The sequence below is a fragment of the Ochotona curzoniae genome, unplaced genomic scaffold (genome assembly GCF_017591425.1).
Source record: "Ochotona curzoniae isolate NIBS_2020 unplaced genomic scaffold, NIBS_Ocur_1.0 scaffold_4701, whole genome shotgun sequence".
Taxonomy (NCBI): Eukaryota; Metazoa; Chordata; class Mammalia; order Lagomorpha; family Ochotonidae; genus Ochotona; species Ochotona curzoniae.
The window spans coordinates 6,709,411-6,721,621 of NW_024467122.1; the positions used below are offsets into that span (position 1 = coordinate 6,709,411).

Sequence of the window (12,211 nt, forward strand, 5' to 3'; positions counted from 1 at the left end):
GTTGAGGCCATTTGGGGAGTGAACCAGTGAATGGAAAATCTTTTTCTGTTTCTCCCTAAGCCTGGTCTGCCTTTGCAGTAAAAAAAAGTCAGATTTTTTTGAAAACAAAACATTTGACATCATCATTCATATAATTGTTGTTTTTCATATTCTACGTTTAGAAGGAGCTTGACTGAAGTGGAGATTTGATAGTGAAGACACGAATCCTGCACCTGGCTGTCGGCTTTGAAGCCGAGGTGTCGCGGTACTGACATAGCCATGTCCTAAGTCACTGCCCCACCTGACCGGGGCTTTGTAGTGGACCACATAGGTGAGGAGAGAGAAAAGAAAGGGAAATGGGTAATGAGAGACGAGAGCCAAGAGGCAGAGGGGTTAGTGGGAAGGGCTCTGGGAGCCAGGGCTGCAGCTGGCAGGTGGGCCTGTGCTCCCGCGGAAGGAGAGAGGCTGTGCCAGGCTCCCCCTCCAAGGCCCAGGGCCCGCTGGGCTCCGATTCCCTCTGTGAGTAAACATGGCTCTCCACTGCATGTGCTGCCGACTGCACGCGCCCTGCTTTGTGCCACGGACCAACACTGCAGCATCCTGTGGGACACACACTACTTTACAACCCATATCCGCTAGGAGGGAGACGCGGGTGGGCGGAACAGAGAGGTCCACACAGCTGTGCTCCCGTCCAACTCAGGCCGCGCACCGGCTCCCGTCCAACTCGGGCCACACAGCCATGCTCCTGTCCAACTCGGGCCACACAGCTGTGCTCCCGTCCAACTTGGGCCGCGCACCGGCCCGGAGACATCCAACCAGAAGGCTTCTGCCGAGAATTGTGGTAGTTTGCGAATGAGATTATTTTCCTCGTTTTTAATGACGTTGAAACTCACAGAAATAGTTCACTGAGGTGAAATTGACCTAACAGGTGAGCCATTGCGTCCGGGCATTCACGGTGGCGTTCACGGCAGTGTGCAGTCCCCCTGCCTGGGTTCAAACATTCCCCCTGGGTTCAGTCCATTCAACCTGTGAATTCGTGTGTCCAGCTTCTGACAAGCTCTCCTCCAGGCTCTCCGAGTCAGGCTGTCTACCAGTCCGGCTGGCTGCCAGTCCTTCCTTCAGTCTCACAGCCCAGGGAGACCCCCAGTGCAGCGCCTCACCCCTGCTGTGAACATGGCTGTGTGTGCACACAGGAGAGGAACTGAAAGGTGCAGGGTGGTTCTGGGCGTCCTGGCAGGCTGTCTTCCATCGTGGCTGCACCGTCTGAGTACCTTTCCGTTCTTGTCAACAAGAGCCACCTTCCCGTTTTGCTTCATGGCTGTCACAGAGCTGGTGGGGAGAAAGGGCGCCTCCTCGCGATGCTGACTGAGCAGCCATTTTGAGCATCTGCTTGGGGCGGCTTGGGCGTGTGTGCCTTCGCTTGGGGAAGTGTCTAGACTGAGCTGTTTGTTGTTGAGTTGTGAGACTTGCTCTTGTATTCTGGTTGTCAACTCTTCATCAGGTAGATGGTCTGCAAATGTTTTCTGCAGATTGTCCTTTTTTCCTTGTCCTTAAATGCATGAAAGGTTTTCATTTGATGTAGTCCTGCTTATGTTTTCCTTTTTTAATGTATGCTTTTTGGATAATGTCTTCACTGCCAAATCCAAGGTCATAGAAATGCATTCCGGTGTTTTCTTCCAAAAGTCATGGTTTTAGTTCTTAAAGTTCAAGGTTTTCATCCATTTGGGGGTCCACGTTGTGTGTGGTGTGAGATGGGGTTCTGCTTTCATAGCCCCCTGGGAGGGCCACAGTGCTTCGTGGGTGGGTGCTTCCCCACAGCATCGTCAGCGCCAAGGACAGGGCAAGTCCTGGTGTTCTTGGTTCTCGCTGCCCTGCCCTCAGTGCCCGGGGACTCGAGTATCCTCACTCCGGGCTGCAGCCTAACAGCTCAGGGGTCACCGTGGGAGGGGCATGGTCCTTTCTGTAGACCTCCACTTTGACCAATGTCTGCTGACTGGAGCAATAGGGGCTAATTGAAGAGGAGGTACAGTGCCACAGGGGCCTGCAGAGAAGAAGCAGGAGGCAGGGGGTCCGCCACAGAAGGCCACTACATGTGGTGGTGGTTGCAACATAGCCAAGTCATTTGTCCTAAAATACTCAAGTTCTAAGCATTCATGTGTAAGATAAGTTTAAAAGTAGGTGGCTTTGATAAAGCATCAATTATTTTTATTTTTAAAGATACAATTATTTTTATTGGTAAGGCAGATCAGATTCATGCAGAGAAGGAGAAACAGACAGAAAAAAAAATCTTTTATCCCATGGTTCACTCCCCAAGCGGCCACAACAGCCAGAGCTAAGCCAATCCAAAGCCAGGAACCAGGAGCTCCTTCCAGGTCTCCCATGTGGGTCCAGGGTCCCAAGACTTTGGGCCATCTTCTACTGCTTTCCCAGGCCCTAAGAAGGGAACTGGATGTGAAGTGTAGTAGTCGAGACATGAATTGGTGCCCATGTGGAATCCTGGTGCTTGCAAGGTGAGAATTTAGCCATTGAACCAACACACCAGGCCCAGACCAATTTTTAACTAATAAGAACCATTAGGAATTTACATAGAGGTTATATATCTGCTGATACGTTTTTGCCTCAGAACTGTGGGGAAAGGAAGGAAATGATAATAATGACAAATTTGAGATGTATTCTAAGACACTTGATTTTATCAGGATTTCAAATTTAGAAATATTTCGTCTGGGATCCAGGCATGAGATACCCCGTCCTGAGACCCACCAGCAGCCGGGAGGTTGCTGGAAGTTTAAATTCCCAGGCCCAAGGTCACGCCCCTCCCAATCCCTCCCAAGGTGTGGTGAGCTGTTCTGGACAGCCAGTGCGCCATTTGGTGCCAGGCTCTGCCTGCTGGCCGCCCGGCCAGGGAGCTCTGGGGTTTTGGTTCTTTGAGTCGCTGCTTAATTAGCTCCAGGTTGAACCCATTGTGCTTCTAGGACCGGAAACATTCGTAAAGATTCCCACTGGCAGTAACTCTTCCTTTGTAAAACTTGTAATCACTGAACAATGCTGACCACCAAATACCAGTCCATGCAGAAACTATGGCTTGGGGCTTGTCCTGCAAAAGTAGCTCCAACAGCTGGCTAATGTGTCAACTGGTAATGGAACAGAGTAGATCAGGCAGGACTGAGCAAACCTTAGCCCACACGCAAAACTATAAACCAGGAGGGAGCACAGGTCATGACGAGCTAGGCTCTTGTACCTACTGGTCCACATGAGCCAGGGACGCTAAGCCTCAGTGTCTAAGGCAGAGGTCGGGACAGGTGAAGGGCTGTGCCAAGCTGAGTCAGAGCATCCACTGGCATGAGAGTGATCTATGGCCGGGAACAGGCACGGTTGGGGAGCTAAGGGGACAACCCTAGCTGGGTTGAGGTTCCTGCCAAGGGGCATGTGACCTGGAATGGGGGCTGCATTCTGATCTGGAAATGGTTGTAGTCTCCCTTGGCACAAGTTTGGACTGGGATTGGATGCACCGAACCGGGCCAGACCCCAACACCCCCTGGTGTCCTGGAGGAGCAGGGCAGATGTGCGATGAGCTAGGCAAGGTCTCAAACCCCTACAGAGCCATGTGTGAGCCATACGTGGGTATGGACAAACCATGGCTGGGCTGAAACATCCTACAGCAAGAACCAGATTGGGTTGAAGGCCAGTCAGGAAAAGCCACAGTTCCTGCTATGACAGTTCACCTGCTAGGAGGTGAACTGAGTAGGGCTGGCTCACGGACCCACTGGTAAGCGTGAAACCTGGCATTGGGAGAGGTTCTGATGGAGGAGCCTGGGCAACTCCTCTGGCAGGACACAGACCCGGCAGGTAAGCACAAGAAACATGATAGGAAACAGCCCAGAAAAGGCCACAAAAAGTTTCCCACTGGCATACAATTGGCAGGGGTTGGCAGAAGACCAGGCTGAATCTGTCCACGTCATCCACTGGCAAATCCAAGCACCAGTGTGGGTTGAGCCTGGTTCAGTCACAAGAAAGAATAGTGCACAATATGGAATGCCAAGGTGAGGTTGCCTGTACCGAAAGGGACTGCAGTGCCAACCAGCATGAGAACAAGGAAGGAAGGGGGCAGAGCCGTCAGGGGAATAAGAGAGGGTTCCTTTGCTGGACAGCTACTCCCGCAGGAGAGCATAGGCTGGGATGGGGGCAGACCAGACTAGGCAGAGCTACCACACCTGTGCGCCTCATGTGGACTAGATCAGGGAAAAGCCGGGCTGGGCGGATTATTTCTACTGGTGCAAACAAAATTAGAGTGGGCGAGGGTTGTTTGGGCTTAGCCACAGCATCAGCTGGAATCTGGGAGTGGGAGAGGCCTGGGAGGGAAATAGTGGGCTCATCCCTCTTGGGTTACCACTTCCACGGGAGGACATAAAACTAAGACAGCAGCTGGGGTGGAATGGGGTGTGGGACAGACTGGATTACTGCTACACATACTGGCGAACCAGGGTAGGGGGCGGGCCTGGTGGGGGTTATTGCAGGTCGCTCTCACTAGGCTGCAGCTCCCACTGGTTTATGTGAGGGCCAGGTATATGCTGGGCAGAACCAGGCTGGACTGCAACACCCATTGATTCCGGTGGAAGTTGGGAGTGAGAACAGAACTAACCCAGCAATTACAACCACCAGCTGATCAGGGCGATGGACTGTGCCGGGCCCAGTACTTGCTAGCACATACAAGAAGTTTCTTTGGAGATCTTCCTAATCTAAATGCTGGACTCAGAACCCTAACCAAGAAAAGAGAGAAGACAGAACAGGTCAACCAACCATCTCAGCTATGATGGACTATGTCAGTCAGTGGATTTTTCAAAGACCTCATAGTGCTTGGAGTGGCAAGATTGGCAGCCATTCATAACTGTTGCAATATCAAAACCACTTGAGCAAGAACCTCAGAGCATGCCCTACATCCGGGACCTGGGGAGGGTGGGAAATTGGGTGGGCCTTCTCCCTTAATACTCCCCTTTAAACATGAAGGAAACAATATGGAAAAAATACTAGTCTTACCCACTTTCCTGTAGCCCTTGAGCCTTTTTACCCTAATTATGTAAAGATTGTCAAAATAAAAAAAAAAAGAAATATTTCAAATCTCATGGTCTGGGCTGAACCAGCTTGCGCGGTGTCCCTGATGCAGTGTCACAGTCTGCCTGTGCAGCAGCACAGTTTTGTAGGCACATTTTTGTGCATGAGAAAGATACAAAGAGTCGGTCCTCTTTCCCAAGTGCCCACACCAATCAGAGGGCGGAACCACCACCAAAGCCAGGAACTGGAAACTCCATCCAAGCCCTGCACGTGTGGGATGTGCACGTCCCACGTTTCTGCTTGGCAAACATCTGCCCCTGGAAATACAGAAAGTTCCAGTATTGATTTGCCATTGTCCGGTCTCACCGTGTGTTCCTACATTTTAAGGTTCTGGTCTGCTGGCTGCAGTGTGGCCCAGCCCTGGCTGTGGTGCTCCTTAGTGTGGGTAATTTAGAAGACAGATCACTCCCCCTGTCCCCTCCATCTCTGTGCCTTTACAGTAGGTGAAAATAAACAAATAAAAACAAAACAGGAGGACCCCTGGCTGCTGGTTGTGGAAAACAGAGTGTGATACCACAGCATACCAGTAGGTGGCAGCCTCGACCTGGGGAATGGAGCCGCTTGTTCCACCTGTTTCTGGACCATCTCTTAAGTGATACAGTTGCGGGTTTTTAAAAGGCAGTAGCCTATTGAGCTGCAGTATTTTCAAGGTCAGTGTGCTTCCTTTTAAATGAAAATGCGATGTATTTGTTAACAAAGACGACGAGGTGTGCTGCGGGCAGCAGAGGCATTATCTCAGTGCTTGATGGAGCGTGTGGTTCCAGGGGAGCAAACTAGTGTGGCAGGAAGCTGAGGCTGCTGCCCGGCAGAGCCAGGGGGGCCTCCGGAAAGGGGGACGGGCTGACACTGCTGTGGCAGAGGGCACTGGGTGAGAACCCTGCAGCGTTCCTGCCTGAGCAAGCGTTTCCTTTTAGGGAAGAAGGCTGCATTGAGCACCGCTCTCCCACTTCCCTGGAGCCTCTGGGCGTGTGTCCAGAAACTGGAGGGGTGGCAGTGCTCGCAGGACACCCCAGGGACTTGGGTGGGGCCTCAAGTCGGGCAAGGCTGGGGTTGAGGGCGTTGCTGTGTGCGTTGATGCCGAGACCTGGAGAGAAAGTTGGCACCTTCTCAGCGCTTTGGCGCTTCCCCCGAGCGGGTACTTAGTACGTCCTTGTTTAAAACAAGCCGCTGTATTTCCACGGTGTCCAGGTTTGCTGTTTGTCCTGGTTTTTGTAGCCTTGCGGCCCCCGGAGCGCCTGGCTTTGAGTCTTGGCTCTGGCTCGTGGCTCCAACTTGCTGCTGGTGTGGATTCTGCATGGCAGTGCCAACAGCTCATGCCCTTGGGTCCCTGCCCGCTGTGGCCTGACCTGACCCAGTCCTCCATGGCCTTTGTAGCCATTTGGAGAGTGGGTGAAATCAGTGGGTAGAACTCTGTTTCCCTGCCTTTCAAATAAATAAACACGGAAAATGAAAAATCTATTTGTTTTCAAACACAAACCCTTAACGCCCTGCTCACTGTCGCTCCGTGGCGTCATCAGGCTGCTTGCCCAATGGCCCAGACATACCAGCGAGTGACATTCGTTCATTGAGTGTGGAGATTTTAAAATGTATATAATATAGCTGACTAATCAGCTACAAGCATAGCACATCTTAAAATTTGCTTCTGCTTTTGCAGTTGTAGAAAGCATGCGTGCTTCTGACTGCGGGTGGAGGTGCGGGTGGGGGTGCGGGTGGGGGTGCGGGTGGAGGTGCGGGTGGGGGTGCGGGTGGGGGTGCGGGGGGGGGTGCGGGTGGGGGGTGGGGGTGGGGGGGGGGGGTGGGGGTGGGGGTGCGGGTGGGGGTGCGGGTGGGGTGCCGGTGAGGGTGGGGGTGCCGGTGGGGTGCGGGTGGGGGTGGGTGGGGGTGCGGGTGGGGTGCCGGTGGGGGTGCGGGTGGGGTGCGGGTGGGGTGCCGGTGAGGGTGGGGGTCCCGGTGGGGATGCTGGCGGCCTCGTCTTTCCCGGTGGTCCTAGGCACTGTGTGAGAGCCCTCCACCGGCGCTCAGAGCTCAGTCCTGCACTTCCGGTGGGACAAACGGAAGCACGAGCCACGGGCATGCAGGGGTGTCATTTCTCACAACTTGTGCCCCCTCCAAAAGTAGTACTTTTTTTAAAAAAAAAAAAGATTCATTTATTTTACTTGAAAGACTTGTGGAGGGCTGGGTCAGAAGCGGGACAGCTGGGACGTGAAGCAGCCCATGTGGGAAGCAGGACCTGCAGGTGGAGTATGAGCATGCCACGCCACCACAGCAGCCGCAGAACCTTGTATTTAAGCAAACTAAAAATGTTGATGCGGTTTTTTTTTTTCAAAATTAAAATTTAATTCTGAGTTTTTAATTTTCAGCCGGAAAACCTTGCTCAGAAGCTTCCAAACCTTGTGGAACTGTGAGTCTGTTTCTTCACATTTTAAAAGAAAATAATAATAATGAAAATAAGTAATGTGAACTGTTGGGTGTGTGTGTGGTTTTTCCTGGGTTGATTTATGCCTCCCCGGTGGGGTGCTCGTGCCCTCTGGTGGGTCTGACCGTGTGGGTTTGCACTTTGTGCATCTCACCTCAGGGGTGAAGGTCACAGGTGAAGCAGCTCTGCCACAGAACCTTCTGGAAGGCCACAGGCCTGGGAAATCTGTGTCCATGGCAACTGCTGCCGCCTGCATATGCAGGTGATAAAAAGCATTCCAACGGCAGCATCTTTGCATCCTCCGCACTGGCTTAGTGCTTGCGGTGATTACTTCCATGATGCTAAATTATTACATTTTATACCTTTGTAAATTTTCTTTTAAAAATGTGATTATTAGAGAGTGAGACGGTCCCATCTGCTGATTCTTTCCCCGAACACCCTCAGTCCTGGACTAGGGTCTACGCTGGGAGCAAGCAGCTCCAGGCAGCTCTCCTTCCTGGGCGGCAGGGAGCCCAGTGCTGCTGCTGTCCCCCTGCCTTGTAAGGTCTGCTCTGGCACAAAGCTGGGGTGATCAGCCCCAGGTGGGCACCCGTGTGGAGTGCTGGCAGCTTAGCCACTGCACCAAATGCTGACTCTGAAACTCTGCTTTCTTCATCATTTTTAAAGATTTGTTTATTTGTTTATTTGAAAGGCAGGGCTCCATAGGGGGACTGAGTCTTCCAGCCACTGCTTCACTCCCCCAAGTGACTCCCACAGCCAGGCGGGGCCAGGCTGAAGCCAGGAGCCTGGAGCTCATCCTGGTCTCCATTGTGCTTGGCCATCCTGTGCTGCCTTCCCAGGTGCACCAGCAGGGAGAGCGAGGAGAGGCGAGCAGCCAAGACGCAAACTGACAACACGTGTCTGCGTTCCAGGCCGCAGCTTAACCCCGAATGCCACAACACTGCCCGTCCGTCAACTTTAGTATGTGTTAATACTGGGGCGGATCAAGTTACATGTGTTCTAGCTGCCTTCCAACTTGTTTTAGTTTTTTTTTTTTTAACTTTGGTTATTGATTGCAATGGTAGAGAGACAGAGACAGAGGTTTGATCTAATTTATTCCCCAGATTTCCACAGCAGGCATTGCTGGGCCAGGAATTGCACTAGGTGCCTGTGTGCACGGCAAAGCCCCTGATGCCACAGACTGCTGCCTCCTGGGTGTGTTAGCAGGAAGCTGCCATGGAAGTGGAGGCAGAACTTGCTGTCAGACTTGCCATTATGGGATGCAGCCGTGCCTCGCAGCCTTCTCCCTCTGCCCACCGTCTGCCTCTGTGGTGTATCATGCCCTAATCAAATACTGAAAAATATCAAAAATAACATTTATACAAGGAACATGAACTGCACATAAAATATCATCAGGACCCCTGAGAGAAGAGGCGTGAATTCAGGCTCATTTGGCAGACAGTCAGTTACCTCCGTTTCTCAGTGGGCTTTTAAAAGTAGATGTCTGAATTTGCCTCACTGGTTCCCCGGTCGGATTCCCCAGCTCTCTCTCCCTCGGATGCCGAGGTATCGGTACTTCCCCACGTGTTTGAGACTGGCAGGTGTCACCGTGGCTTTTCCGCTCAGGCGTCCTGTCTGTACTTCCGACAGCATCCATTTTCCACTTTTGTCTAATTTAGGATGCTTCATTGTCCTTTCCGCCCAAGTTTGGACATTCCTTAAATTTCTCAATCTAACCCCAAATATTTAGTCTTTTTTGTTTTTGCTATTGTAAATGAATTTTCTCATCTGTTATATCCTGTAATGAGTTATGTTTTGTAAATGTGAAACTTGGATTTTACATGTTAACTTGATGTCCTTCTGTCTTGATGAAGTCTTGTTGTTTCAAGGAGTTTTTATCGTAGATTCTCTAAGATTTCCAAATATCTGCAAGTCTAAAAACACGTCCGTCTTCTGTTGAACTCTCCCCATGTGTAGTGATTTTTCTCGGATTTAATTCCACTGGCTTGGGCATCCGGAAGGATCGGAAGTGCCCTGGACGTAGTGGACATCTTTGGGGAAGCACTTGCAGGGTTTCCCTGTTAGGACGCTGCTCCCACAGTCAAGGGCCGTGTTGCCCACTGAGTTAAGCAGACATGCATCTTAACAAACGATCCCAACATTCAGCTGCCAGAATGTATGTTCGGAGCCCGGCCTAGCCAGGGGCTTTCGTCACTGGGTCTCCCCAGCTCCGGTTCAGCTGTGGGCCAGGCCTAAGGTCCAGGCCTGAGGTCACAAGCTGCTGCAGAAGTGCTGGTGGGACTCCTTGGAGGCTTGGGGACGATCCAGAGGCTTGCTGGGGGCAGGGTGCCACTGTGCTGGGCAGGAGTACAAGGATGGAGCTGGCATGGTGACACCACACATTAGTCATCTGCCTGCCACACTTGCATCCCATAATGGCACCAGATTGTGCCTCAGCTGCTCCACTTCCCGTCCAGTTCCCTGCTTGTGGCCTGGGAAAGCAGTGGGGGATGGCTCAAAGCCTTGGGACCCTGCACCTGCGTGGGAGACCCGGAAGTTCCTGGCTTCAGCCATCATGATCATTTAGGGAGTGAATCAATGGATGGAAGATTTCTCTTTCTCTCTCTCTTTATGTAAACCTTCCTGTCAAATAAAAATAAATATATCATTTTTTTTGGTTGTGTTTTTAAGATTATTCCAAACTAGGAAATAGACCCAGGCTTACTGGGTATCTCTTAAAAACTTTTTTTTTAAGATATAGTTTATTGGAAAGGCAGATTTACAGAGAGGAGAGACAGAGACGTGGTCTCAGCTGCCGGAGCTGAGCTGATCTGGAGCCAGGAGCCGCTGCTAGGTCACCCAGTGGGTGCAACAGACCAAGGATTTCGGCCATCCTCTCCCTTCTCCCAGGCCACAAGCAGGCAGCTGGACGGGACACAAGCCAAGGCCCTCACAGGGAGAGTTGCCTGCTTGAGCTATCACACTGGGGAAACAAACAAAGGAGCAGGAAACAGGACAGAGCTCAGAAGAGGGGTGCCTTCCTGCCTGTCCCCTGCACTGGGCTCGCCCTGACCAGCCAGCCAGCTCAGGGTGCCTTCCGCCTTGGCTCGCCCTGACCAGCCAGCTCGGGGAGGAGGCAGCAGAGACACGATACACCTGAAAAAAGTTTGTCTTTATAAAATCAGTTTTTTACTGTAAGCTGTTGGCAAAGGGGCAGGCCTGGCTCAGTGGGTTACACTGCTCCATGGGACACCTGCCCTCCATGGGCATCCCAACTCCAACCCAGCACCCTCAAGCACTTGGGTTTCTGTCAGCCATGTGGGAGAGCTTGGTGGACCTCCTGGGTCTTGACCTTGGTCTGGCTTAGCCCTGGCTGCAGCAGGTGCTTGAGGAGTGAACCGGAAGTTCTGTGTGTGTCTCCCTCTCTGTCAGTCTGCCATTCAAGTAGACAAACTTTTGACAAGACACTGATTCACCTATAGTCACAAGAAAGAATACAGAAACCTTCCGCCAGCTTCTTGCAGTGTTAGTGCCGTGGATTCTGTAGTCCACGCTGACACTGATGCTGCCTGCTGGGCTCAGCGGGTCTCGGCAGACTCCGTGAATTCCGCTGTGGGGTGTGTGTGTCTGCACTTTCTCACTGTTACTGGTTGTCACTGTGCTTCCCACAAACGTTGGCATCTCTGTCCGGGTACTGGTGCAGAGCACCGCTTTCACATCGAACATGACTGACCTGTTCCTGCTTGTGGCTGGGGAACATTCTAGAGAAACCCTGTGCCCGTGTTGACCATGCCAGGCGTTCGTCTTTGTCTCTCAGATGATGTGGTGCCAGAGCTGTGCCATTCCCAAGGAGGAGCCCCAGTGTGACAGCTCTGCCCCCACCTGCTGTGTCTCCCAGAGGTTACAGCCCCTGGGACCCGAGATTCCTGCAGAGCTGGGCAGTACGGCCGGACTGGTGCCGATGTTGGGTGCAAGCTGCACACAGCTCTGGGACTGCTCTCACCCACCCCCTCCCCCCAGCCCTTTCACTTGAGTTGGCCCTTACCCTGGCCCTGCCCAACTCTGCCCGGCCCTGCCCAACCATGTCCGCCCCTGCTTGGCCATGTCCAGCCTTGTCCTGGCCATGCCTGACCCTCCCCTGTCCAGCCCTGCCTGGCTACACCCTGACTATGCCCAGTTCTGCCCTGCCTGGCCATTATCTAACCATGCCTGGCCCTGTCTCGCCCTGTTCAACCGTGCCTGGCCCTGCTCTGGCCCTGCTCTGGCCCTGACCATGCACAGCCCAGCTTTGCCCTGCCCTGTCTCACTCTACCGACCATGCCCAGCCTTGCCTGACCATGCCCAATCCTGCCCTGATTCTGCCTTTGCCTAGCCCTGTTCGACCATGCCTAGTCCTGTCTGACCATGCCCCCAGCCTTGCCCGACTATGCCCAGCCCTGCCTGGCCCTGCCCGGCCCTGCCCAGCACTGTCCAGCGCTGCCCTGTCTGACCATGCCCCCAGCCTTGCCCGACTATGCCCAGCCCTGCCTGGCCCTGCCTGGCCCTGCCCAGCACTGTCCAGCGCTGCCCTGTCTGACCATGCCCCCAGCCTTGCCCGACTATGCCCAGCCCTGCCCAGCCCTGCCCTGCCCAGCCCTGCCTGACCATGTCCAGCTCTGCCCAGCCCTGCCTGACCATGTCCAGCCCTGCCCTGTCTAGCACTGTCCAGCCTTGCCCAACCATGCCCAG

General features: G+C 53.1%; 1 protein-coding gene across 1 annotated transcript in view; it reads left to right on the plus strand.

Moving 5' to 3' along the window:
• The window catches only part of LRRC28 (leucine rich repeat containing 28), a 133,748-nt gene that overhangs the window by 23,000 nt on the left and 98,537 nt on the right, over window positions 1–12,211 (plus strand). The window contains exon 3 of the mRNA XM_040970289.1: window positions 7,449–7,489. Coding sequence (XP_040826223.1) covers window positions 7,449–7,489 — 41 coding nt within the window. The remainder of the gene's footprint in view (window positions 1–7,448; window positions 7,490–12,211) is intronic.